The sequence below is a fragment of the Gorilla gorilla genome, chromosome 12 (assembly GCF_029281585.2).
Source record: "Gorilla gorilla gorilla isolate KB3781 chromosome 12, NHGRI_mGorGor1-v2.1_pri, whole genome shotgun sequence".
Classification (NCBI taxonomy): domain Eukaryota; kingdom Metazoa; phylum Chordata; class Mammalia; order Primates; family Hominidae; genus Gorilla; species Gorilla gorilla.
Genome location: NC_073236.2, coordinates 43,257,169 through 43,285,101, shown reverse-complemented (window position 1 = coordinate 43,285,101; position 27,933 = coordinate 43,257,169). Strand labels below are relative to the sequence as shown.

Sequence of the window (27,933 nt, the reverse complement as noted above, 5' to 3'; positions counted from 1 at the left end):
TGGAAAATATCTCCGCCTGAGTGCCTGGCCCCTCTTCTGCATTGTTTCGGGGTCTTTGCAGCAGCACAGGGGCTTCCAGCCTCTTCCTGTAATTTTGCAGAAGGTAGGTGCAGGAGTGGGGAGCCCTCACATCAAAGGCTGCCTTCCAGGACTGCTGGCTCAGGGAAGGGAGGAGGGTGACCCTGGTGCAGAGCAGAAGAGAGCGACCCTAGGCAGGATGTCTGGAAGGAGAGATAAAAGCAAACTGCAAAGGTATTTTAATAGACCATGCTGTTTCCATTCTTTACCATGTGTTTTTCATTCTGCTTTTGGTTACTTTTGACTTGAATTATGGAGCCTGGTTAAGGTAACATAGATGCAATTACTTTTATACATCAAAAATGAATACTGACTTTTCCTAGTGGGGCTGGGGGTGACGGGAAGTGGCTAAGACAGAATGCACATTGCCTTTTAGAAAGCTGGAAAATTCTTTTCTTCTCACTTCCTTATGGCAGCAGAGAACCTGTTTTTCCAAGAGCTAAGAGCACTTTGACAAATGCACCGGGTAAAAGCTTGCATGCAAGATAGAAAGACACCCCCGATGATGACATAGTGTGGCCATTACATTGCCGAAGAGGAAGCAAATACCAAATACATCTATATTATATATGAAGGAGTGGCCTGCCCCTCCACACCTGTGGGTATTTCTAGTTGGGTGGGACGAGAGACTGAGAAAAGAAATAAGACACAGAGACAAAGTACAGAGAAACAATAGTGGGCCCAGGGGACCGGCGCTCAGCACACCAAGGACCTGCACCGGCACCGGCCTCTGAATTCTCTCAGTTTTTATTGATTATTATTTTCATTATTTCAGCAAAAAGGAATGTAGTAGGAGAGCAGGGTGATAATAAGGAGACGGTCAGCAAAAAACATGTGAGCAAAAGAATCTATGTCATAATTAGGTTCAAGGGAAGGTGCTATGACTGGATGTGCACATAGGCCAGATTTATGTTTCTCTCCACCCAAACATCTCAGTGGAGTAAAGAATAACAAGGCAGTATTACTGCAAACATGTCTCGTCTCCCGCCACAGGGCAGCTTTTCTCCTATCTCAGAGTTGAACAAATGTACAGTCGGGTTTTACATAGAGACATTCTGTTCCCAGGGGCAAGCAGGAGACAGTGGCCTTCCTCCATCTCAACTGCAAGAGGCTTTCCTCTTTTACTAATCCACCTCAGCACAGACCCTTTACAGGTGTCGGGCTGGGGGACAGTCAGGTCTTTCTCATCCCACAAGGCCATATTTCAGACTATCACATGGGGAGAAACCTTGGACAATACCCCACTTTCAAGGGCAGAGGTCCCTGTGGCTTTCCGCAGTGCATTGTGCCCCTGGTTTATTGAGACTAGAGAATGGCAATGACCTTTACCAAGTATACTGCTTGTAAATATTTTGTTAACAAGGCACGCCCTGCACAGCCTTAGATCCCTTAAACCTTGATTTTATACAACACATGTTTTTGTGAGCTCCAGGTTGGGGCAAAGTGGCTGGGGCAAAGCTACAAAGTAACAACATCTCAGCAAAGCAATTGTTCAAAGTACAGGTCTTTTTCAAAATGGAGTCTCTTATGTCTTCCCTTTCTACATAGACACAGTGACAGTCTGATCTCTCTTTCTTTTCCCTACAATATATATATACTTTAAGTTCTGGGGTACATGTACAGAATGTGCAGGTTTGTTACATAGGTACACATGTGCCACGGTGGTTTGCTGCAACCATCAATCCGTCATCTACATTAGGTGTTTCTCCTAATGCTATCCCTCTCCCAGGCCCCCACTCCCTGACAGGTCCTGGTGTGTGATGTTCCCCTCTGTGTGTCCATGTGCTCTCATTGTTCAACTCCCACTTATGAGTGAGAACATGTGGTGTTTGGTTTTCTGTTCCTGTGTTAGCTTGCTGAGAATGTTCCAGCTTCATCCATGTCCCTGCAAAGGGCATGAACTTATCCTTTTTTATGGCTGCATAGTATTCCATGGTGTATATGTGCCACTTCTTCTTTATCCAGTCTATCATTGATGGGCATTTGGGTTGGTTCCAAGTTTTTGCTATTGTGAACAGTGCCACAATAAACATATGTGTGCATGTATCTTTGTAGCAGAATGATTTATAATCCTTTGGGTATATACCCAGTAATGGGATTGCTGGGTGAAATGGTAATTCTAGTTCTAGATCCTTGAGGAATAGCCACACTGTCTTCCACAATAGCCACACTGTCTTCCACAATGGTTGAAATAATTTACACTCCCACCAACAATGTAAAAGTGCTCCTATTTCTCCACATCCTCTCCAGCATCTGTTGTTTCCTGACTTTTTAATGATTACCATTCTAACTGGCATGAGATGGTATCTTGTTGTGGTTTTGATTTGCATTTCTCTGATGACCAGTGATGATGAGCATTTTTTCATGTGTCTGTTGGCTGCATAAATGTCTTCTTTTGAGAAGTGTCTGTTCATATCTTTTGCCCACTTTTTGATGGGGTTGTTTGTTTTTTCTTGTAAATTTGTTTAAGTTCTTTGTAGATTCTGGATATTAGCCCTTTGTCAGATGGCTAGATTGCAAAAATTTTCTCCCATTCTGTAGGTTGCCTGTTCAACTCTGATGATAGTTTCTTTTACTGTTCAGAAGCTCTTTAGTTTAATTAGATCCCATTTGTCTATTTTGGCTTTTGTTGCCATTGCTTTTGGTGTTTTAGTCATGAAGTCTTTGCCCATGCCTATGTCCTGAATGGTATTGCCTAGGTTTTCTTCTAGGGTTTTTATGGTTTCAGGTCTTAAGTTTAAGTCTTTAACCCATCTTGAGTTAATTTTTGTACAAGGTGTAAGGAAGGGATCCAGTTTCAGCTTTCTGCATATGGCTAGCCAGTTTTCCCAACACCATTTATATAATTGGGAATCCTTTCCCTATTTCTTGTTTTTGTCAGGTTTGTCAAAGATCAGATGGTTGTAGATGTGTGGTGTTGTTTCTGAGGCCTCTGTTGTGTTCCACTGGTCTATATATCTGTTTTGGTACCAGTACCATGCTGTTTTTGTTACTGTAGCCTTGTAATATAGTTTGAAGTCAGGTAGTGTGATGGAAGTAAATACCTTTAACCAGAAAGACAAGACACAGAGATAAACATTCTTCCTACTACAGAAATATGGTGGATTCCTCAATGGCTGTGATCTTTAAAAAGAGAAGCAACTGTTGTCCATCAAATAGCTAAAAATACTGTTAGAAGTATAAATATGTCCCCTGATATTGTCAGAAGTTTCATTGAAGTCTCAGGCAAGCAAAATGTGTCCTCTCTTTGTACCTCAATCTCTACTCCTGCAAAATGCAGATAATTATACCAGTAAAGGACTATTGTTAGAGTTGATGCAATAGGTTTATGAAATCTTCAAGTGGCTTGCAAATAATTCAAAATCGAACTGTAATTTCCAATCATTCTAAAAGCTGCATGTTTCATTTTTTGGAGACATTATTGCTCTGTTGGCTTTTTCTAACATATGGGTATCACTGACAGCCTCCATTCTGTACTAAAATCTAGAAGAATCTTCATTCCTCTGGGGGCAAACATCAGAGAGAGGAATGGAAGAGCTGCCCCAGGGACCTGACGCTTGACACCACTTCCTGAGTCAGGCCCAATGCAAGCATCCTCAGCTTGCTTTCCACTATGAGGGAATTGTAATGGGTTCCCATGCCGTCTGAACTGGAGGAAAAGGAAAGAAGTGGGAGAGTAAATTAGTGTTCTGACATTATTGACGGAAGCCTTTACTCTGGTTTCCTAGTTATCTGAGAAGTACAGTGTCTATTGAGTAAAACTGTCAGAACGAAAAACAGTGTTTCTGCAATGACTTTGGTATCTTGTACAATGCAACCTGTAGTATAAATGATCCAGACAATCCTTTTCTCAGTCAAGTAATCAATTGATAAAATAAACAGGACAAAAAAATCAACCTAAAGATGCAATCTCGTGGCAGTATTAAACTGCAGACAGTATTTATTTTTGATTTCTTTCACCTGGAGCATTTTTTTTTTTTTTTTGCCAGAGATGAATCACATCTGTCACAACAACAACAACAACAACAACAACAAATTAGCAGAAAATTGATTTTCATGGTCCTGTTGTCTCTAAGTGGCTTGTGGTTTAGTTTGTAGATCATGTCTTATCTAGAGGTATAATCCTATAATGAAAAAGTAAATTAAACCAAGAGGAAACTATAAATAAAAAAAAAAATTTCTCTTACATGTGATCCATTATTCCCATCACAGTTTTGCTTCCTAAGTAGTTTTGTCTTATCTGAGAAGCACCAAGGATCCATCCACATAGGGCCCCTGCAATCCCCATGCACAGGACATGCACCTCCATATGCATCTTGCCACCAACTTGAGAATGCCAGGAGCTGGTTATGGTTCACAAGGCATGGGAGTTATTGCCATTCTCACCAATAACACCAGCATCTTGAAAACCCAAAGCATAAAAGCAAACAAGTTACAAACATAAGCAAACCAACACATCTTCAAGCCAAACAGCTGTTTCTTACTATAGCTTTTCCTTTCTGGTCCACAACGCGGCCAAGATTGCTGCTGGACATGCATGGTGTTGGAGGACTTGCATGTATGTGGGGAAGGACTGCCCTCCACTGATTCTTTCCTAGGGCAACTCCTCTGAGCTACGCTGCCAATGCATGCAACAGGACCCCAAGAGGGGCAAAAAGCTGATGGGAACAAAAAGATGTACCAGTGAACTCTGGTCCCAATATAAAAATAGCATGGTGGGCAATAGAAACATCTTTTCCATTAAATCAAAGAAACAGATCTGGAAAACTAAATCCTAGAATGTTGAGTCCCTGATGGCAGAGGCTGCATTGCAAGCTCATGCATGGAACTGTGTCCTCTGCATCACAGAAGTGCCTCCATTTGACAGTTACGATATCAGTGTCATGAGGCTGGGATACCTCTCTTGGTCAATGCAAGCCATAGTATAACTGAGCTAGACACTTTCTCAATCAAGCAGCCTTTTGATAAAGAGGACACAAAAATCAACCTAAAGATGGAATTTGGTGGCAGTGTTAAACTGCAGACAGTATTTAATTTTGATTTCTTTCATCTGGAGCATTTTGTTGCCAGAGATCTGTCACAACAACAACAACAACAAATGGGCAGAAAATTGATTTTCATCATCCTGATAGCATTTGTCCTAGAGACAGCATTTGTCTTAAGAGAATAGTGTTTGTCTTTTTGATCAGGAGAGTTGAGCTTATGGTCTTAACCTCAGGCATTGGGCCTTCTGTAGAGTGCTTGTGAATACTCCACCAAGCATCTACACTCCAGTGACCAGGCTTTTGGGTTGCTGGTCTTTGAACTTTGGCCTGTAATCTCAAGCAGGGCAGAACATTGCCACAAAGCCCCAGATCACTGACACCAAATCAAATTTGTGAGGACTCTGTCCCAGATATTCCATGTGAAACTGGCTGTCCTTACAAGCCAGAGAGAACCCAGTGATGATGGGACCAGGGACAGTTCACTTTCTTCCCATTGGATTACCTTCTTTATCAAGGGAGCACTGGACCACATGGAGTCTGACCATAGACTGCATCTGTCTCATGAGCTGGATCCAGTATAGGACAGGGACACTGGGCCACCACTGGCTCTATACAACCCCAGTGCCCCATTCTCATGGTGTGGATGGAGACCCGTTTTCTCCTAAAACTTGACCCACTAGTTCAGGGGTCCCCAATCCCCAGGCCATAGATCCGTACTTGGCTCATGGCCTGTTAGGAACCCAGCCGCACAGCAGGAGGGGAGCAGCAGGCAAGAAGCATTCCCACCTGAGCTCCGCCTCCTGTCAGATCAGTGGAGGCGTTAGATACTTATAGGAGCATGAACCCTAATGTGAGCTGCACATGTGAGGGATCTAGGTTGCATGCCCCTTGTGAGAATCTAATGCCTGATTATCTGAGTTGGAACAGTTTCATCCTGAAACCCTCTGCCCCCCACCTCCCAATTCATGGAAAAATTGTCTTCCACAAAATGGGTCCCTGGTGCCAAAAAGGTTAGGGATATCTGCACTAGTTCCTCCTCGCCATCCCTCTCTTTGCCCCACATCTGTTAGATTCTTCCTCATGTTACTATTAGTTATGAATAATTTGCTACTATTATTAGTGAAGGTGTTATGGGTTGAGTGTCTCCCCCAAATTGATATGCTGAAGCCGTAACTCCTAATAACTCTATGGCCTTATTTGGAAATGGGGTTGTTACAGAGTAATTAGTTAAGAGGAGGTCATTAGGGTATCCCTAATCCAATATGAGTGGTGTCCTTGTAAAAGGGGATATTAGGGGGACATTTGGGCAGACGCACACACAGGGAGATACTATGTCCACTTGAAGACAGAGATCAGGGAAGTGAGTCTACAAGCCAAGGGATGCCAAAGATTGCCAGCAAACCACCAGCAGCTAGGGAGAGGCATGGAGCAAATGCTCCCTCACAGCCCTCAGAAGGGACCAACCCTGCTGACACCTTGATCTTGGACTTCCAGCTTCCAAAACTTGGAGACAATAAATTTCTGTTGTTTAAGCCATCCAGTCTGTGGCACTTTGTGATGACAGCCCTGGCAGACTAACACAATGGGGCATTGGGTGGCTTATCTTTGAGCAAATGAAGAACTGAATCCAAGCAGTCAATTCTCCTCTTGAGACCTTGGCCAGTGCATCCCTTCCCACCCTCAACTGAACACTTTCCCTTAATGACTATGCATGTTCAGTCATACTGGACTACGTAGTACAGGGGAGGAAAATAAAACTTTTCCTCAACCTTCTTCTGTTCCTTTGCTGGGGTCTGTTAATCACACTGTCAAAAGTGAGACCATCAGGAGAAAAGACATACAAATCTTATTTTATGTTATTATTTTAATTTTTATGTGAAGGGACATTCATAGAAAAGAAGTGAAGAACCAAAGAGGCTGTTAGACCCAGGAGTTTATATACCATTTTAACAAAGGGTGATAAATTTGCAGAGAAGTAACAAAACAAGCAAAAAGCAACCTGGGCTTCTAGGACTGGGAGAGTACACATATAGGGGAACCTAATGAAAGATAAGGGTGATATTGGTGAGGTTTGTTTGTGCAGACCTGTCTTGGTGCTGACTTTCTGTTTCCAGTGACAAGAGTTGGTCTCCTCTTGGTATAGAAGAGGGGAGGAGAAACACCTTCACAAAGGGAAATTTATGTCCTGCTTTTTCTGCATTTGCTGCTTCTTAATTGCCTTCACCTCAAAACAATCCTTATACAAATGATACAATAGACTTTGGGGACTCTTGGAGAAAGGGTGGGAAGGGGGTGAGGGATAAAAGACTACAAATTGGGTGCAGTGTCTACTGCTTGGGTGACAGGTAAACCCAAATCTCACAAATCACCACTAAAGAACTTACTTATGTAACCAAACACCACCTGTTCCAAAAAACCTATGAAAATAAAAGAAAATTTTAAAAATCCTTATGCCAAAGTGGCATATTCTGGTGTGACATATTTTGGTTTGGCATATTTTGATTCTCCAGTGGCCTTCTATAGATCTACATGTCTGTCTTTCTGATGTATGGGTACAGGAAAGCCTACTTTGTGGACAGACATACACTAAAGAAAATACTTGTATACAAATATTACACACCAGTCTCCCCTTATCTGGTGGGGATAAGTTCCAAGACTTGCAGTGCATGCCTGAAACTGTGGATAGTCCCAAACCCTGCATATACTATGTTTTTTCCTGTGTATACATACATATGATAAATTTTAACTTATAAACTAGTCACCATAAGAGATTAACAATAAATAATAATAAAATAGAACAATTATAACAATATGCTGTAATAAAAGGTATGTGAATGTGGCCTCTCTCTGTCAAAATATTGTATTGTACTGTACTTAATCTATTTTCAGCCCCATAGTGGACCATGAGTAACTGAAAGCGTGGAAAGAGAAACTGCAGATTAGGGGGGGCGGGGGGAGGGTGCTACTGTATGAATAAATACACTTTATAGAGAGATATATCCTTGAAGAAGAAATAGAATACTCTATGTCTGCGCATACTTTATCCACAGTTGTATTCATAAAAATGTAAAGTGCAGAACGGAAACTGCTCACTAAATCAGCTCAACTGAAATATCTGGATAATTAGTGGTACCTGGTCTTTTGGACCCAATTCTCATGAAATGTGCAACTCTGACCTACTTATGAGATTAAAATGGGGTTTTTGTTTGTTTTTGTTGATGTTGTTTGACCACCTGGGTCTCTGAGGCTTATTTTCAATAGGATGAAAATAAGTGGTTTCTGTTGGGGAGAGTGTTTCCCTGTGGCCCAGGTGGCTTGCCCTGGTGCTTATCTGCCTGGCCCCCACATCTTTCAAACCAGAAGGCCCAGGAGTTAGGATATCCAGCTTAACAAGCCCAGCACTATCTCAATGATGAGCCCTTGGCAGCCTTGGGTGGCCATTCGCAGAGTCAAAAATAAGGACAGGTATGAAACACTAGCTATACAGACTGTGTCTGAATCTCCACCATTTACCCACATGGTGGAAAACATACTACCTCCAGTCCTATTACAAAATATAATGACTTCCCCAGCCTAAAGTGTTTTAATTCTGTGGTTCTCAATGTGTGGTCCCTATACCCCTGAGTCCTTTTCAAGGAGTTTTTGTGGTTAAAGCTATTTTCTTGATACTATTAAGATATTACTCATCTTTTCACTGTGTTGACATTTATGCTGGTACAAAAGTTGTGGTGGGAAGACTCCTAGTGCCTTAGCAGGAATCAAGGTGGTGGCTCCAAACCAAACTAGTAATCATGATATTCTTCATCACCAAGCAGTAGGGGGAAAAAGAAAAGCCCAGCTGCATTCCAGAATGACCTTGACAAAACAACAGTAACAATTATTAATGTTATTAAATCTGGAACCTTAAACACACACATCCTCTTTTTTTGTATTTATTAAATCTGGACCCTTAAACACACACATCCTCTTTCTTTCTTTCTTTCTCTCTCTCTCTCTCTTTCTTTCTTTCTTTCTTTCTTTCTTTCTTTCTTTCTTTCTTTCTTTCTTTCTTTCTTTCTTTTTTTGGAGATGGAGTCTCGCTGTATTGCCCAGCCTGGAGTGCAGTGACACAATCTTGACTCACTGCAACCTCCACCTCCCGGGTTCAAGCAGTTCTCCTGCCTCAGCCTCCTGAGTAGCTGGGACTACAGGCACACGCTGCCACACCTGGCTAATTTTCTGTATTTTAGTAGAGACTGAGTTTCACCATGTTGCCCAGGCTGATCGCGAACTCCTGAGCTCAGACAATCTGCCCGCCTCAGTCTCCCGAATTGCTGGGATTACAGGCGTGAGCCACCGTGCCCAGCAACACATTTTTTTTTTCGTTTTTGAGATGGAGTCTAGCTCTGTTGCCAGGCTGGAGTGCAGTGGCAAGATCTCGGCTCACTGCAACCTCTGCCTCCTGGGTTCAAGCGATTCTCCTGCCTCAGCCTCCCGAGTAGCTGGGATTACAAGCACGCGCCACCATGCCCAGCCAATTTTTGTATTTTTAGTAGAGATGGGGTTTCACCGTGTTAGCCAGGATGGTCTCAGTCTCCTGACCTCGTGATCTACCCACATTGGCCTCCCAAAGAGCTGGGATTACGGGCGTGAGCCACCGCGCCCGGCCGCAACACACATCTTTTTAATATTCAGAGTGATGAAAGGGAAGATGCATGAAGCACTTCTGCTCATATCAAAGAACTGTGACTGTCTTGAGGAAAGGAAGTTGTGCAGTGGCCCAAGTCGTGAGTTTAACAAGATGTTTCTTCCATTTTCACTTGGAAGAACAACTGACAGACAAAGCATACTTAGATTTTGGCAGTAGATATTTTCCCAAAAATGAAGAGTAGCCTGTCATTCTAAGGGAAACAACTGACAGTATTTGTTTTTGTTTTCAAGGATAAAATTTGAGTTTTCAGGCGAAAATTAGCATTTGTGTGGCAGCTTCCCAGTGTGTAAAAACTTTCCTGATTAGATGGATGGTGATATCAATTACTGTAATTTGTTAATATTGTATAATGAAATGTATCAGCATTTGGAAGATCTATAGAAGCAATATTTTCTAAATCTAACAAAATAATGTGTAGGTTAAAGATCTGTTTAAAGCTTAAGATAGACCAAATGGGCTTTAATGTAATAGAATATGAAAAGTATTGATGTGATTTCAGATTCCACCTTGCAATCTGTAAGCAGTAGTTAAGAAACATCTCTTTTTCAAATTTTGGTGTAGAATCTATCTATTTATAGAGAGAGATGATGATCTGAGATGGCTATCAAGATATTTCTCTTTTCCAACGACATTTCTGTATAAGGTTGCATTTCCTTCATAAATTTCAACCAAAACCACATACTCCACAGATCAAATGCAGAAGCAGACGTGAGCATTGAGCTTTCCAGCTGTCTTCTATTAAGCTCAATGTTAAAGAGATTTGCAAAAATTCAAAACCACACCACTCTTCTTACTAGTTGTTTTGTTTTGGAAAGTGTAATTATTTTTCATGAAAACATTCTATGTTACCTGTTACGGATTTAATGTTAATTTTAAATGAATTAATTTTTTAGCTTCTAAGTTTTATTTTCTAATGCAGTAAATATAATAGATATAACCTACATAAACAAAAGCCCTTTGGGATTCTTAATAATATTAAAGAGTAGATAGGGCTGTACTCTTTGAGGCACTCTTTAAGAACAGGTGTTAAGAGTAGCTGGTTTAATTAAACTTGAAATTGATTGAACATGGTTCCACACACAGTTTCAATTCTTGTTAATATTCCCCATCTATTCCTATTGTATAAAACACTGAGTCAAAGACGTATTTTTTGCTGAAATCATCTAGATAATTGTACCATATGGGCCATTTTCCCACCATGGGGTACCATTCGGTTCCAAGGAGTCCCTGGTGCTTAACTTGGGGTTAGGGCCACAAAGAAATAACTTAAAAACACAGGAATCCCGGTGCTTTTAAGAAATTTGCATTGCTTACTTTATTTGTTTATTTATTTATTGTTGGTTCTATTTTAGGAACAGTTTTTCTTCAGGCTGTTTCCCAACACATTTTAATGTGATTTTCACAGACACGGTTTTCGTTCTTGCAAACTGTGTCACATATTATTTCCCTGCCCATTGTGAAGCCACCTTCAATCTCTGTTTAAAAGTGTTATTGAATTTAATTGTTTAAAGACATTATTTAAACCACCTTTGCTGTGGTAAGATATGCTGATTATTTATTTACTTTATATTATTTTAGTTATTAACAGATAATCAATGCACACGGTGCAAAATTCAGAAGGAACAAAGAGAGAATAATGAAAAGTAATTTTCCCCCTCCCTCCATTCTCTTCCTTAGTTCTCCCCAGAAGCAACTACTATTGCCAACTCCTTGTGCATCCTTCCAGATATTCCAAACATGTATAATAGCCACACATCCTTTTCTTACAAATGGTAGGATACTCCACACAATGACTTGCACTTTCCTCTTTCACTTAACACCCTGTCTTGGAGATTGTCCCAGAGAGTGAGATTTTGCCTCACTATTTATAGCGGTGTAGTGCTTGCTCCATTGCATGGACGAATGACTTGACTCTGCCCCTACCTATAAACATTTAGATTGTTTCCCAACTTATGCTACCTTAAAGAATGTTCTAGTATCTGTATACATCTGCGTTTGTGTACAACAAACATATACTAATATAACTTTAAGGATCAAAAGATATGTAAGCCAACATTACTTAGACTACAGTTGTATTAGAGAAAATTGTTAAGTCGTAGGTTACTGAGGAATTGTAAAGAAGCTGGTGATATTGTGAAACAGATATTTGGTCTTCTTTCAGTTTCCTGATGTACAGCTCCTAAAATCCTTTAAATCTGGCCAGGCACAGTGGCTCACACTTGTAATCCTAGCACTTTGAGAGGCCAAGGCGGGTGGATCACTTGAAGCCAGAAATTGGAGACCAGCCTGGCCAACATGGCAAAACCCCATCACTACTAAAAATACAAAAATTAGCTGGACATGGTAGCGTGTGCCTGTAACCCCAGCTACTCTAGAGGCGGAGGCAGGAGAATTGCTTGAACTCAGGAGGCAGAGGTTGCAGTGAGCTGAGATCCTGCTACTGCACTCCAGCCTGGGCGACAGAGCGAGACTCTGTCTCAAAAACCAAACCAAACCAAACCAAACCAAACAAAAACCTTTAAATCTCTTAAGTGACAAGAGTACTTTTGTATGCTAATGAGATAATGGCGGCGGAGGGGGGGCGGGTCCTAGGTAGCTTCAGGATGGGGGTTGGTCACTGGAAAGAACAAGGTATGACTAGAGGGTTGGGACTTTCAGCCCCAACCCCAACCTCCCAGGAGGGCAGAAGGGCTCAAGGTTAAGTTGATCACTAGTGGCCAATGGTCTAATCAATCATGCCTATGCAATGAAGCCCCCATGAAAACCCTAAAGGACAGGGTTCAGATGGGTGTCCGGATGGCTGAACATAGAGAGGTTCCTGGAGGGTGGTGACCCCAAGGAGGAAACAGAAGCTCCACATGTCTTTCCCCATGCTTTGTTCTGTATCCCTCATAATATCTCCATAATACATGGTAAACATTAATAAAGTGCTTCCCTCAGTTCTGTGAGCTGCTCTACCAAATTAATGGAAGCCAAGGAGGGGTTCTAGGACCCCCTCCCCAACTAATATCCTGTTGGTCAGAAGTATAGGTGACAACCTACTACTTGCAAGTGGCATCTGAAGTACAGACTGGCAGTCTTGTGGGACTGAGCCCTCATCCTGTGGGATCTAACTCCAGGGAGATAGTGTCAGAATTGAATTTGAGGACACCCAGCTGGTGTCTTCTAGAGAATCATTTGCAGAATTGCTTGGTATATGGAGGGAAAATTACCCCCTTCTGGGGTCACAGAAGTGTTCTGCGTTGTGAGCATCCAGTAGAAGAAAAACGGCTTGGGGCTGGGCGTGATGGCTCACATTTGTAATCCCAGGGCTTTGGGAAGCCAAAGAAAGACAATTGCTTGAGGCCAGGAGTTCAAGACTAGCCCGGGCAACATAGCAAGACCTTGTCTCTACAAAAACAAAAATTAAAAAAAGATTAGTTGGGTGTGGTGGAGCACCTGTGGTCCCAGCTTGTCGGGAGGCTGAGGTGGGAGGATCACCTGAGCCCAGGAATTTGAGGTTATAGTGAGCTGTGATCATGCCACTGTACTCCAGCCCGGGTGACCCTGCCTCTAAAAAAATTTTTGTGAACTGTTTTTTTTTCTGATATCTTACAAAGTTCTATGGTGAGTAGTGCTTAGCTTTGTTGTTAACTGCTAGAATAGCTCCAGGGAGAGGTGCTGTTCCTCTTTTCTTTAAGAGAGTGGAAAGAAAATAAATCGTTTTGTTAGTCTGACTAGAAAAAGAAATCAGGCTTTATGCTTCTTGATTTTGGAAATTTTTCAGTCCATTTTTGTCAGGAGAGGGAAGAAATAGGGAAGACGGTTGCAGAGAGGCTTTGCCTTTCTGTTTTGACTATTGTATTTCTTGGGCTGGTTGAGAAGGAGACGCTATAAAGATGGGTCATGAGAGCTCAGAAACTGATCACTGCCTTGCTTCAGGAGGCAGCCTGGTGGAAGGGATGGAACCAGGAAACGTGAGCAGTCACACCAGTCACACGCTCTCCTCATTTGCATCCTGTCCTACACCACTAACTCTGACTTTGAGTACATTATTTGCCCTCTCTGGGCCTCAGTTTCCTTACTGAGCTACGTGGAATTTCTTCCTTTTTTTCCCATCAGACCTCTTACATCACCATCTCCACACCCTCCATTGTCACTGACCCTCAGCCCACTGCAATGTGCTTCTGTCCCCATCATGCCACTGATCACATTCAGACGTCACCAACAGCCACTGTGCTGCCACGTGCAACACACTCTCAGCACCCCCTGGCCACTGCTCCTCGGCTGTGTCAGTCACTGGCTTCACTGCCCCCGCTTCTGGCTCTTTCTCCTCATCCTTCCTTGACACTGCCTTCTCAGCCACCTCTGCGGATGCTGCCCCCTAAACCTTAGGCTCCCCTGGAGCTTGACCTGCGACCCACTCCTAACCATCCACGTGCTTTCTTGCACGACCTCACTCACTCTCCTGGTTTATTTATTTGCTCTTTTGCTCTACTGGTTTTTACCTACCATTTGGCTAATGACCCCTATGTTCATACCATCAGCTCCAACCTTCTCCCTGAATCTCATCCTTCTACAAGTTTGGGAAAATTTTCTATTTGGATGGCTGTCCCCAAACTGCTTCTGTTTCAATAAGTCAAAATTGAATTCATCCTCCACCACCAGTTTGTTTTTTTCTATTTTCCTGATGATTATACCTTTTGGTTATCCAAGCTACCTCTGCCTTCTGGGTTCAATCAATTCTCATTCAAGCTTAGCATAATGACCTCAAGGTCCATCCCTGTTGGAGCATGTGTCAGAATGTCCTTCCTTTTTAAGTGTGAATAAGATTCCATTGTATGGTTGTACTACATGTTGTTCACGCATTCACCTATCTATGGAAGCCTGGGTTGCATCCACCTGTCGGCTATTGTGAATAATGCTGCTATGAACATGAGTGTGCAGGTATTTCTTCCAAACCCTGCTTTCAATTCTTTTAGATATATACCTGGAAGTGGGGTATACTTTCATATCTTAACCTTGACCGGAACTTATTGGAGTTTCATCTTTACTCAGCTGGCTCCCTCCCTTCTGGTCACACTGGACTTTAACCCTTAGAAGGGATGGAGTGAGATTTATTCATCTTGGTGGCATTGTGAGGATGAGTCACTTAGCAATCAACAAGTTTCTGCTCAATAGTTTCCCTCAGGCTTTCTACTCAATCCAATTACTAGGAGAAGGATGCCATGTGAACTTTTTTTTTTTTTTTTGAGATGGAGTCTTGCTCTGTTGCCCAGGCTGGAGTGCACTGGCGTGATCTCGGCTTACCACAACCTCCGCCTCCTGGGTTCAAGCCATTATCCTGTCTCAGCCTTCTGAGCTCACCATCATGCCCAATTAATTTTTGTGTTTTGAGTGGAGACAGGGTTTCACCATGTTGGTCAGGCTGGTCTTGAATTCCTGACCTCAAGTGATCCGCCCGCCTCGGCCTACCAAAGTGCTGGGAACCATGAGAACTTTTAAAGTAAAAAAAAACCCTAAGTTCAGGACCATTTACAAATTCATCATTTCAAAGATGAGGATTCTGGGTGAGTAGGAAAAAAGAATTCCATCTAAAACCAGGAGTAAGAGACAACGTTTATCAAGCTGTGCTTGAAAAAGAATGAGAAAAAAAAATTGTACATTATACTTTTTTTAAAAATTTGCTCAGTATGTGACAGAATTGACAGTTCATAGTATTCTTTCTAAAGTTATAATTTGTCTTTATCTTAAAAAGTTATTTTTTAAAACAAACTCAAAGATAATACTAGGAAATTGTGCTAATAACCTTTAATGCATCTACAGTTTAGGACGCAGTGGGTGTCAGTCTGCCTTAATTTTAGAATCAGTTTTTTGACTGAAATGAGAAAGAATGAATCTAAGGATTAGAGCGATGATGGTTATGCACACACCTGTGTCCACAGAGGCTCGCTGGTACTTCTCTTATGTTGGGTCATATTACTGTTTCCCTCTCCCCTTCAAATTTCACAAAGATTCAATAAGCAAGCTGTAGATTCAGGGTGGACATTTCGTAAAGGATGAAATGGAACTGTAGAATCTTAAAAACCTTCTATGTACTGGTCCCAAAGCATCTCAACTGAGGTTGGCTCTATGTGCAGCACTTGGCTTCCTAAAATAACTAAGTCCATTTTCGAATGTTGGCAGCTGTAACTGCCACCTCCAAGGTCCAGCACTGCTAACTTCTATCTGAAAGGATTACTCATGCCATTGCTCCTCACCTTAAATCTGGCAGCATTTTTTTCCACCAGTGTGGATACCTCAGGTCTCCAGCATAAGAGAAACACAAGCTGATACAGGAAGACGCACATACCACACACTTCCGTCTGCTTGCCTGTGCCAAGAATCCTTCTCGTCTGAGAAAGACCAATGTGTTGGTTTTGGACACCACCACCAAATAATAGCATACGATGTGACACGTTTCCCAGAGATTAGCAGTCAAAACTTTAGACTTCAAAAGGCATCACCCTGCTAAATCTGCTAGTAGGTAGCTTAGCACCATTCGAGTGATATCTACCGAGAGACTGGTGCTGTTAGAGACCCTCCATTAAAATGGGTCATGGCCCCTGACACAGGCTCACGTTCAGTTTAACTCTCACCTCTCCAACTGCCAATAGAATGGTCATGGACCCTCTAGAAGCAGACAAGAGAAAATAATTCATTTTGCAGCTATGTGGGGTTATCTGCTTGGGGAAAGCTGGTGTGCAAGTGAGGCCACTAGAAGGTGAAGCAACTGCCAGTAACCTGCCTGGGTTTAAGACTGCTCAGGTGTTCTCCTACCTGGCAAGCTGCCTCTCTGGCCTCCGCCTGATTCCTTTTGGGAGACAAAACTGTCCTGCTGACCCCCTGCTCTGAATCTGAATCTGATTCTGGGTTGGACCTAGGTTAGCAAACTTCTCCTGTGTCCCGATTCTGGTGTGATCCCTGAACTCTGTCTGGGTCCAGACTTCTGGATGGCAGACTCAGCTTCCAGCTCTGCCTGAGTGTGCACAGTAATCTCGGCATCCCCAGCTCAGCCTGGTAAGTGGGCTGAACTCCTGGTATTCCTGATCCTCGGCAGTGGTAAGTGGGCTGAGCTCCTGGTATTCCTGATCCTCGGCAGTGTCCCTTCATTCCAGCATACTTGGCACTGGCCCTCCTGTGGGAGTCCAGGCATGAGTCGGCTTGCTCTCCTGGCGGAGATGCTAGGGCAAGTTTCCCAGGCATGAACTGTGGCTTTGTTACCTACTTCATGGAAAAGTGCAGCCACGTGTTTTTCCAGTCTGATTCACACAGGCAGCTCCAGGTCTTCAGAGGAATCAAGAACAACCATCCCTGAGATGGCTCCAAGGTGGATTTTATATCACCCCTTTGCGTCCTCTTTCTGGGACAAAGAGCCTAGACGGGCATGTGAACAACAATATCACATTATTTACTAACACATCAGAAATGGGACTCTCTCAAACAATGATCAAAATGGTAGCATTGATCCTAAGCACATATGCATATTTAAACTGGCACCAAGCTGTTAATTATGTTAATGCCTTTATTGCACAAAAATGTAAAATTTACTATTAACTTGGGGGCTGACCGAAAGAGCTGGCAAATCTCCCCTATCCTTCCCTATCTGGCTATCTTGCTGGGCTTGCAATGCCAGGGCCTACTTAGAATAGCCACAGCCACACATGAGCATCATGGGAGACTTCTGGGGGCAACTTCAGCTTCTTCCTCTGAAATGATTCCCGACTCCCAGAAATCAGCAGGTGAATTACACCCAGCGCCCTTGTTTGCACATATAAATTGCACAGCTGCCAAGTACAGACTCCTTGAATATTTCCCCAACAAAAACTTCCTTTGGCTTGCTCTCCCCATAGTCTCTTTCTTTCCCTCACTTGCCCATTTTTCCTGCAGAGGGTCTCCTTTTGTTCTCACTGGGCCTGCTCCTCCCAGCTGGTCTCTGAGGTTCCCTCTCTGTGAGCTAAAGCCTCAAGGCATGAAGGCTTTCTCTTTCTTTGGGCCACAACACCCTCTCTCAGCCATTCCTACCCCCACCTCCTGCTGCTTTCTTGCACCCACAGAGAGGACACCATGACCTGGTGCTGCCTTGGCTCAGCCTGGTCTCCCCTCTGCCCTTGCTCTGCTGCCTGCTACATCACGTTGGATGTAGGGTCCCTCTGAAACTGCCTGTCTTCTGAGAGCTTTAGACGGAAAGGGGAAGAAAGTAATCTTTCAAGACTCTAAGAGTAAGATCCATTCTGGATCTCACCTTCCTATACAAAAATGTCACCCTATCAGCAGTCAAAGTATGCTAATAAATAAGATGAACATCATAGTGGCAATCATGGTGGTAGTAGTGATAATGAAAGATTGCTCCTCCAAACTCTGCATCTAGGATCAGGGCCATCAGGTGTATGCTCACTAACTGTCTGCCCCATTAGTTCTGCTCCAGCCAGGAGCTGCTGTCCTTTCTCTGCATCCACGTGCCAGTCGTAAGTGAGGAAGAGTGACCTGTCCAAAATAAACGAATTCTCAATACAAAGCCAACTGGCTGGGTGAAGCCGTACTTCTCGTAAGGGAAGGCTGTGAAGGGAAGGCTGTGATTCTGCAAGTGCCAAAGTGCTGGTTCCAGTCTTGGTTGGAAAGTGTTCTAAGACAGGCTGTGGATGCTCAAATCAACATTAGGATTACATGACTTGGAAATTCCCAGTCATCTCTATGGGTTTGGATGGTGATAGTCAAGGAAGGTGTGCATGTATTAGTCAAATTTATCTTTTGAAAATATTTATACATCCAAAATATGTGCAAGTGAGGGGAAAATACCAGTTTCTCAATCCAAGTGAGTGCACCTTAAAATAGGTAGGGTTGAAAGGCAGTGGTCCTATGTGGGCCATCTCTGCCGGCTGCCTAGCAAAAGCACACCGCAACTGTGAGGATACCTCTGCAAAGCCACAGAAGAGTTGTTGTCATGGCAAGTAGGCCTGCTTCCACAAATGACACATGCTCATGCTGGTAGAGATGAAAGAAGCTTTATGGAATTTCTGTGGGAGACAGAATTTTTGTTTAACTTTGTATGTTACCATTTGTACAGACAGAAATTTTTTAAAGCATTTGATAGAAAATCAACAAGCCTCAAGCAGAAACTAAAGCCATGAATTCCCCAGATAGACTCCTAAAAATTAAGATGGTGGCTTCTGTTTGCAGGATGCAGATTTCAAGGAAGTCCCTCAATGAGTGACCTTCTCTGCGATTAAGGCCTAGGCTGGTGGTGGTGGTGGTGGTGGCAGTGGGGGGAGGAATGGGGCAGGAGAAGCAGCCCCTCACTAGCAAAGAAAAGCTGGACTCTGAGAAAGAAGCACCATCCCAAGGACGTCCACATGCACACTTCCCTGCAGCCTCATTTTCAGCTCTTCATTGTATCTGTGGATGCTATAACCTGGGGGTTACTTCCTTTAATTCAGGCAGAGATTCCCAAGTTTGCATCTGCTGATATCTGGAAGGCCAAGCTCTCGGCTTTGCTTTAATTCAAGTTATTTGCCAACTGGATCTCAGTGCAAAGCCCAGATAACTCGACTGCCTAAATGGGAAATGGGCCTGATGTGTTTGTTCTGAGCAGGGTCGTATAGAGCCATCGTATAGCAGCCTTATGTTGGCTTAGGCATTTTCTTTTCTTCTTTTTTTTTTTTTTTTTTGAGACAGAGTCTCGCTCTGTCACCCAGGCTGGAGTGTAGTGGCGTGATCTCGGCTCACTGCAAGCTCCACCTCCTGGGCTCACGCCATTCTCCTGCCTCAGCCTCCTGAGTAGCTGGGACTACAGGCGCCCACCACCACGTCCAGCTAATTTTTTGTATTTTTAGTAGAGACAGGGTTTCACCGTGTTAGCCAGGATGGTCTCTATCTCCTGACCTTGTGATCCGCCCGCCTCGGCCTCCCAAAGTGCCAGGATTATAGGCGTGAGCCACCACACCCAGCAGCTTAGGCATTTTCAAGAAAAGTGAATTAAATTCAGTAACACTGATCAAGTTGCAAAGTGCTGTGAACACAGATTCAAATGTCTCAGTTCTTGCCCCTAAGGAGCTCACAGTCTTTCCTCTGTTGTTATAAACTTGGAAAAGGAGTGGACTGGTCAAAAATGAGGCTATGATGGCTACCCACGCAGCTTTCCTAGTGGGGATACCTTATTTGGTCTAAGGATAAACAGGAGTCCACCAGGCAGAAGACAGTGAGGAAGGGAGTTCCAGCAGTCACAGGATGAAAGGCTCTGCCCTCACTGGCCGCAGGTAGAACATGTGAGGTGCAAAGAGAGTGAGCAGCAAGGGCTCTCAAAGACTCTCTCCCACGCAGGATCGCAGTGTCTGCTTTCCTGACCTCGCCATTTTCCAAACATATTCTTAGAAAAAGAAAACCTCTCAAGCATTCTTTCCATCTGTTTCTACCCTGACCTGGAAATTCAAGGGACCAGAAGCAATACAGCAATACAGACAGACCCTCCATGCAAACAGCGTGAGACAGAGAACTGAGTCCAGAAAGTGTTAGCAAGGCCGGGGAGATAGATTACATTACAGCCATGTGCCAAATGGAAATTGAATTTCAAGTTATTAAAAGGAAGACCAAAAAAAAAAAAAAAAAGATAAGAAAAAGCCCTCGAGTTTAAAGACGGCTACATGAATAGTTCAGCTATCTGATGGAGATTCACCGCTGGAACCCCTCCGGCCCTCCGGGGAGACAATGACTCCTCTGGTCTTAAGGAGGAGTAATTGCTCAGCATCTCTGACTGTACACATGATTCCAAGCATATTTATAGTGTTAGGATGGCCCAGAATTTTTGAAGGTTTTTTATTTTTGCCAAACAGTCCTGCCAGGAGATGCTGAAGGTCAGATATTTTAGAAAATCTGTTTCTGGTACTTCAGCAGTCAACTACTATTGCAGTGATGGGGAAAGATGCTTGGTTGTTCCAGGAAGCTCTGTCATGACTCCCAGGTCCAATTTTAAAGTACCTTCTGAAATAGGTGAAAGGTATTCCTAAACATGCTCTCTAGAACTTAAAGCATAGCTTTTCATCACACACAAATCTGTACCGTGGGGCAGAATTAGCCACAGGAGGCATTCTCAATTGTCAATTAGCCATAAAAGTGGCTTGAGGAAAAACTAGATAATGTGAAATAACTCTTTAAAGGAAGAAGAGAGGTGGTACATTCTTTATTTCACAGATAATGTAAAGAAGACATACAAAGGTGAAGGGTGTTACCTGTGGCCACATACACTGCTCCATAGGAGCTCCTGGACCTGGGGTTCACCCCCTGCCTCCTAGAGCCTGGCCAGCCCAGGCTCTTTCTAGTTAGACTATTTGGATTTTCTGTTAATGACCCTAATCAAAGTGGAAATAGCACAAAACGACCTTGGTGGCAGTGGAGAGAGAACTTGGGATTTCAAATTTTTAATGTTGACTCATAAAGTTAATTCACAAAGAATAACAGATCTTGGCGTGGTTTAAAATAAACACTCTTGCCAGGCATGGTGGCTCATGCCTGTAATCCTAGCACTTTGGGAGGCCATGGCAGGAGAATCACTTGAATCAGGGAAGGCAGAGTTTACAGTGAGCGGAGATTGCTCCACTGCATTCCAGCCTGGGTGACAGAGTGAGACTCCGTCTCAAATAAAATATCATAAACATTCTGAGGAACAAGTGAGGCATGAGACTCCCCCATTTCAGAAATGCCTGGAAGAATCTCCCATTTCAGGTATTTTAGGGAAGCAAACTGTTCACTCAAAAGAGAATTTTCCAGGTTTGCACAGACTTTCGACATTAATACTTCCTTTAAATGGATTTTGGAATCATTGACAGAGGAAAAAAAGAGTAAAACTCCAAGAGAAGGCAGGCAGAGAAGTGAATGGATTGCTCCTGAAAAGGACTGAAATCAGAGACAAAGAGATCTCAAATAAGAAGCAAAGTTTTTCAGAGTCTACCTTACAAATACTTTTCATCTGAAACCATCCAGCAACATTTACTGGCCCAAATGAACTATGGGTGTGAATAGTTTCATTCTATTGGTCATTAATGTACCAAACAGAGTCTTTCTTAATGAGGTATCAAAGCCACAGTGGAAACTGTATCCAACGCTCCAAATAAACTCTAACCAAGGATGGGAAACTTGGAATCATGGACTTGTTTGTGGATTTGGCTCAAAGTCAGGCATGTTTTGAGGCTTTAAACACTGATTATTTGCATCCAACAAATCAGTTTGTGAAAAAGGAGAGAGGGCAGAAATGGGATATGGAAATTTTGTATCTCAAGAGAGAGCCAAGCATTTTCCCTCCTAACCAGAGCATGGCAGAAGGGAGAAGAAAAGGAAAAGGGCTTGCCATTTGTGGAAAGCTGAGCTTTTCCTGAAAGTCTGACAGGCAAAGGAACAAAGTTTGGATCCTGCAAGGTCGTTCCTGTAACCAGATCAAGTTCCTCCTGTTTGCTGGAGGCCCTTGGGTCTCCCGTCACAACTGCATCCAGCTCACGGGCACAGGCAGGTGCACACCCTGCCCGTAGAGTCATCTTCCATAGACTTCCCTGCTGGATCCGGGCAAATAGTGTTTTCAGAAAAAGCGAATCCAGCTTTCTGTGCCACCACCCTGGGATCTGGTACTGTGTCATGGGAAGGCATGCAGGGACTTGCCTCCTGACCCCACTGCCAGGAGGGGAGCTGGTTTGGTCACTCCTGACCCCTTCCCACCAGCGTTTATGATCGTAGACACTTACTCACCTTCCAACCATGTGAGACAATTAAGAATGATTGCCTCTGAATCAAGGGCAAATCATCCACCAGTTTCCTGGCCAAGCTTTGAGTGGGAGGAACAGCTTGTGTGAAATCCTTTAACGGTGACAAAATGCTTAACAATCTTGATGGCAGTGGTCAGTTAGGGTAACGAACATAGGGGGATCTGACCTCCAGCTCATGTTTTCCTGTGTTCACTTTCTACCTGGTAATGGTGAGCTCATCCTAATCCCCCTGGGGTAGCCCCCATCCCGGTAGGAGGCTTCTGTTGGCCCCTGCACAGATGGGTCTAGCCCACCAGCCTCCCCAGCCACGACCCCACCACAGGGTGGCAGTTGAGAGCACACGCCTAGAAGCCCTGCCTTTCTTTGGCCTCTCCCAGAGAATGAAATTTCAGCATTTGTACAGCTCAGACCCACTGGCTGAAACTTCTACCTCCTGCTTCCCTGAGTGAAGTAACTGACAGAGGAAGTAATACTTCCAACTGGATTTTAGAGTTCCTGAGTCTAGTCTACGTTTAGTCTATCTCTATTTCACTCTCCCTCCCCCACGCCCTAAACTGACATTTCGTAGGTTTCTGGTAAATTACCGAGTCCAGAGTTGGAAGCCCTAAGTGGTATTTATTTTACTTCAAATCACCTTTAGTCATCAGAATCACCTGGAGGGCGTGTTAAAGCAGGAGCTGGCCTGAGAATGTGCACTTCTAACAGGTTTGCAGGGGATCCTGCTGCACTCTGGGACAAGGCTTTGAGACCTGCTAGCCGCAGGAAGTCTTTTCCTCTCTTTCCTCCCTTCCTAGCTGTGCCTCTCCCTGAAGCCCACCTACAGGAGAGACGGGAAAGCGTTATGGGCAGTGTTGTCTCAAGAAGGAATGTCAGGATAATTGGAATAAACAAAAGAAGAACTTGAATAACTGATCACAGTCCGTTGATCCTTTCCCCAGGAAATAGTACTTCTTAATGTGTTTTTTTTTTTCTTCCATGAACTAGCCTTTTATCCATAGCAGAGAGGTTTTCTCTCAAGAAGATAACCTGTCATCTTTAGAACAGGATCTGAACCTTAATTCTTCTTCTGGTGGAAGTTCAGTCCATTTCCTTCTTACTCTGGATTAATTTCCCCTTTGCCATTGAATAAAACAGAGGACTTTACAAAGGGCCTACTTCATGCCAAGTAAGGTGTTTATAGTGCTAAGTGGTTTATGTGCATCTCAAAAGACCTTCGCCACAATTTCACAGACTATATGTTATTAGCCCATTTTACAAACTAGCAAACTGAGGGTTAGGGAAGTTTTGTAGTTATTGGAGATCACAGTAGTCATAGGTAGAACAGAGATTCGAATCCTGGCTTGACTTCAAAGATCAAGCTATGCTGCCATAGACAGCATTATGCTTTCTATAGTGAAAGACTTGTCACAAACAATTCTGTGATCTGTCACTTATTCAATACACATATTTATTAAGCACATACTATGTGCCATGCTCTATAATTAATTAGGTCCTAGGAATATAATGATGTACAGGATGGATGGAACTTTTCAAAACACATTTTCTTAGATTGTCTCATGAAAATTTGTTTTTAAAACTTTGTCCTTCAATGGAATTGCTCATGAAAGCATATGTCATTAAACCCAGAAATTGCATTCCCCTCCTCAATTTCTTGCCATCCTCCTTTGACTTACTATTAATATCAGTTTAACAAATTTGTTTCCTATTTTCCTTAAAGGAGTCTGTTGCTTTTATTTTTAAAATATATTTAGTTTTTGGGCCAGGCATGGTCGCCCACGCCTGTAATTTCAGCACTTTGGGAGGCCAAGGGGGTGGATCACAAGATCAGGAGATCAAGACCATCCTGGCTAACATGATGAAACCTCATCTCTACTAAAATTACAAAAAATTAGCCAGGTGTGGTGGCACATGCCTGTAGTCCCAGCTACTCAGGAGGCTGAGGCAGGAGAATCGCTTGCACCTGGGAGGCAGAGGTTGCAGTGAGCCAAGACAGTGCCATTGTACTCCAGCATGGGCAACAGAGCAAGACTCCATCTCAAATACATATATATATACACACATATATATATACACACACACATATATGCATATATACACATATATATACATATATACATACATACATATGCATATATACATATACATACATATACATATATACATATACATACATACATATACATACATATACATATATACATATATACATATGTATATGTGTATATGTATATATGTATATATGTGTATATATATACATATATACACATATACATGTATATGTACATATACATATACATGTATATGTACATATATACATATACACATATATATATTCGTGTATATATACGTATATATGTACGTATATATGTATATATATATTCGTGTATATATATATTTAGTTTTTGAATGAGTACATTAACATAGCTCAAAATTTACAAGAAATAAAAATGTGTACAGTAAAAATTAATCTCCTTTCCACCCCATGACCCCTAGCCACTCAGATCTCCCCAGAAGCAACCGCTTATAAATATACATTGTCTTCCCCTGTCCTTTCTTTGCTCATGAACACAAATGGTTGGTTTCTACCTACAAAGTGTTCTCTACTTTTATTTTTCTCAGTTGATTTATCTTGGAGATCATGCCAAATCAGTAAATATAGTTACTTCGTTCATTTTAACAGCCGCATATGTAAATAATTCTAAAATGCACCATATTGTATTTAACTAAGCCCTTGTTGACGAACACATAACATGGCCCAGTATTTTTCTATTACAAACAATTCTACAATGACTACTCTTGTGTGTCTATCGTTTAACACAGGAGCAAGTATATCTACAAGATAATTTCCTATAAAGGGAAATGCTGGGTAAAGAGCAAATGGTATGTTCATCTGTAATTTAAAAATTTTTTCATTATGGAATTTTTCAAGCATTACAAAAGGAGACAGACTAGTAAGATGAACTGCTGCATATCCATCATCAAGCTTCAGCGATTATCCACAATCCATGGCTGATAGTATTTCGTATATGTATAGGCCCTATCCATTTCCCCACCCCAAATTATTTTGAAACAACTCCAGGCATAATGTTATTTCACTAGGAAATATTTTGGCACTGTTCTTGAAAAGCAAGGACTTAAGAAAAGAAAAATATATGTGTGTGTGTAATCACATTATCACCCCTAATATAAATTGTTCATTAATACTAGAAAATATCCTGTCAGTGTCATATTTTCCCAGGTTGTCTCATAAAAATTGATTTTCTACTAGTTTATTCTTTGATTAGAATCCAATAAGATCCAAAAAAAAAAAAGAATCCAATAAGATCTATACATGGCAGTTGGCGAAGTCTTTTTTTAATCTCTTGGTTCTGTCTCCATCTCTCTTGTTTTTCTTTGTGCATCGTTGTTGTAGAAACTGGGTATGTTTGTTTCCAGAGTCTGGATTTTACTGACACTATCGAATGACCACAGGGTCATTTAAAATGTTCTGCTACCCATTAGGTCAAAAATTAAACACAAAATTAAATTGCAGAATTTCTTAATAATAAAACACAACATAGCTGAACCTATGTGACACAGCTAAAGCAGTTATTAGAAGAAAAATAACAGAACTAAATAACTCTATCTGTAAAAAAGCAGAGCTAAATGGATTACACCCGTAAGTCAGAAAGCTAAAAAAAAAATTAAAATATAAGACAAAAGGAATCAGAAAGAAGATAAATGCGGAATTAATGTTTCATCATTTTAGGGCTTGTTTTTACAAACTGAAGCTTAAGGCTCACCATTGGAGAACTAGGAGACCATTTCCTAATTTGTAATGATATCAACAACACATCTAGGTAGCTGTCAGGGGCTGGGAGCCTTTTCTACACAAACTTTGCTCTGAATTTCAAAATACTAGCCTGCCTTGACACTTAGTGGAAATTCAGGTAGGGTGGCCTTAACTCAGGTTCTTCAGGAAAACGTCCTGTTTCAGGGACACAGTGAGGTGGGGTCGGGGGAGGGCTGTATTCCGCACATCTAGTTCTGGCTGGGCTTATGGCAAGTCTCAGTCCTCTGGAGTCACCTGAGTGACTGAGGGATGAGAGGCATTTCTGATCCCGTAATATACTTACATGGCTTTGCCATCTACCACACCCCAGTTCAAATCTCAGCTGGCACAGTTACCGTTCACGTGGCCTGGAGCAAATCTGAGCTGAACTTTCCTCACCGTAAATCTGGTAAAAATCTTTACCTTAAAGGAGTGTGGATCAAATGAGATACCAGGTAGAGCTAGTGCTCACCGAGTGGAAGCTAAGGTGATGAAGCCCCTTTATTCTCAAGTTCTGTAATTCCATGATGGAGATCCATGAGGCCTACCAGACGGAGAGTATCAATTAAAAGAAAGCAATCACGGAGTTCTTCCCGCCTTCTCTGGAGGATGTATTCCTATGAGCTGCCCTAAATGTTAAAAATAATACACCTGCCCCCAAAGTGCCTAGGACGCCTTTGTGGTCCACCTACTCATCGTCCACCGGTTTCTGCAAGTGGACCGGTTACCTGCTCAGGAGCAGATGTTTCCATCACGACGCACCCTCTCCCAGGGATGGGCTCAACCTGTGCTCTCCCTGCGACAATGCTAAACAGTGCCATCTGTCCCTACCCAGCGTCAGCGTCACGCAGAGGGCCCGGGCTTGGAATGTGGGAGGCACGCTCCCAGCTCACTTTGGTTTTCCCGCCCTGGAGGGGAATCCAAGATGTCTAACTAGTCTTCTGGCCCCAAGAGGGAGAGGTGGGGATAGAACCTTCCTTTAGTCCTCTCCGTAGTGGAACGAAGGATTCTTTATGGTCATCTGTGGTGTTCATTTCGTAAAGAAGCATCTTCAGGGTAAGAAGGAAAAACGTCCACCGTGCAAATATATCCCAGGCACATGCCTCCTGAGAAGTGACCCCCTCCTCCCTCCGCCTCCCCCGGCACGTCCTGGGGCTTCTCCAGCCTCTCGCTCCTGGGAGCAGGCAGAGATCCCGGCGTGGGCAGACCCCTGGCATTGCGCCCAGGCCTCGTCCGAAACTCGCGCCCGAGAGCCCACGCCGGAGGCGACGCTCCCGATAACCACTGTGCTCCCAAGACCCGGAGGGCACGAAGAAAAGAGCCCTGGCAAACAAAGGGTACGGGCCGGGACCGCCGCAGCCCGGGGCGGGGGCACGGCAACCGCGAGGCCTGGGGGCGCCCGCCCCCCGCGCCCCACGCCCGGTGCCAGCGAGCCGAGGCGTGCATCTCCTTATATGGTCAAATGACACGGCGGGGGTTCTCGAGGGCGGGAGCTGCGCAGCGCTCCACTCGGCCGGCAGCGGAGCCGCAGCCACCAGCCGCCCGCGCCCTCCAGCCCCGTCCGGGAGTCCCCGGCCCGCTGCGGCGCCGTGAGTACCTCCA

General features: G+C 43.2%; 1 protein-coding gene and 1 pseudogene across 1 annotated transcript in view; one reads left to right on the top strand and one right to left on the bottom strand.

Annotated features, from left to right (window-relative positions):
• Positions 1-849: 849 nt before the first annotated feature.
• Positions 850-27,777, bottom strand: LOC134756736 (uncharacterized; annotated as a pseudogene).
• FHL2 (four and a half LIM domains 2) overlaps positions 27,475-27,933 on the top strand; it is a 38,680-nt gene continuing 38,221 nt past the window's right edge. Inside the window, 1 exon segment of the mRNA XM_004031546.5 lies at positions 27,475-27,932. Coding sequence (XP_004031594.3) covers positions 27,794-27,932 — 139 coding nt within the window. The 5' untranslated portion in view covers positions 27,475-27,793.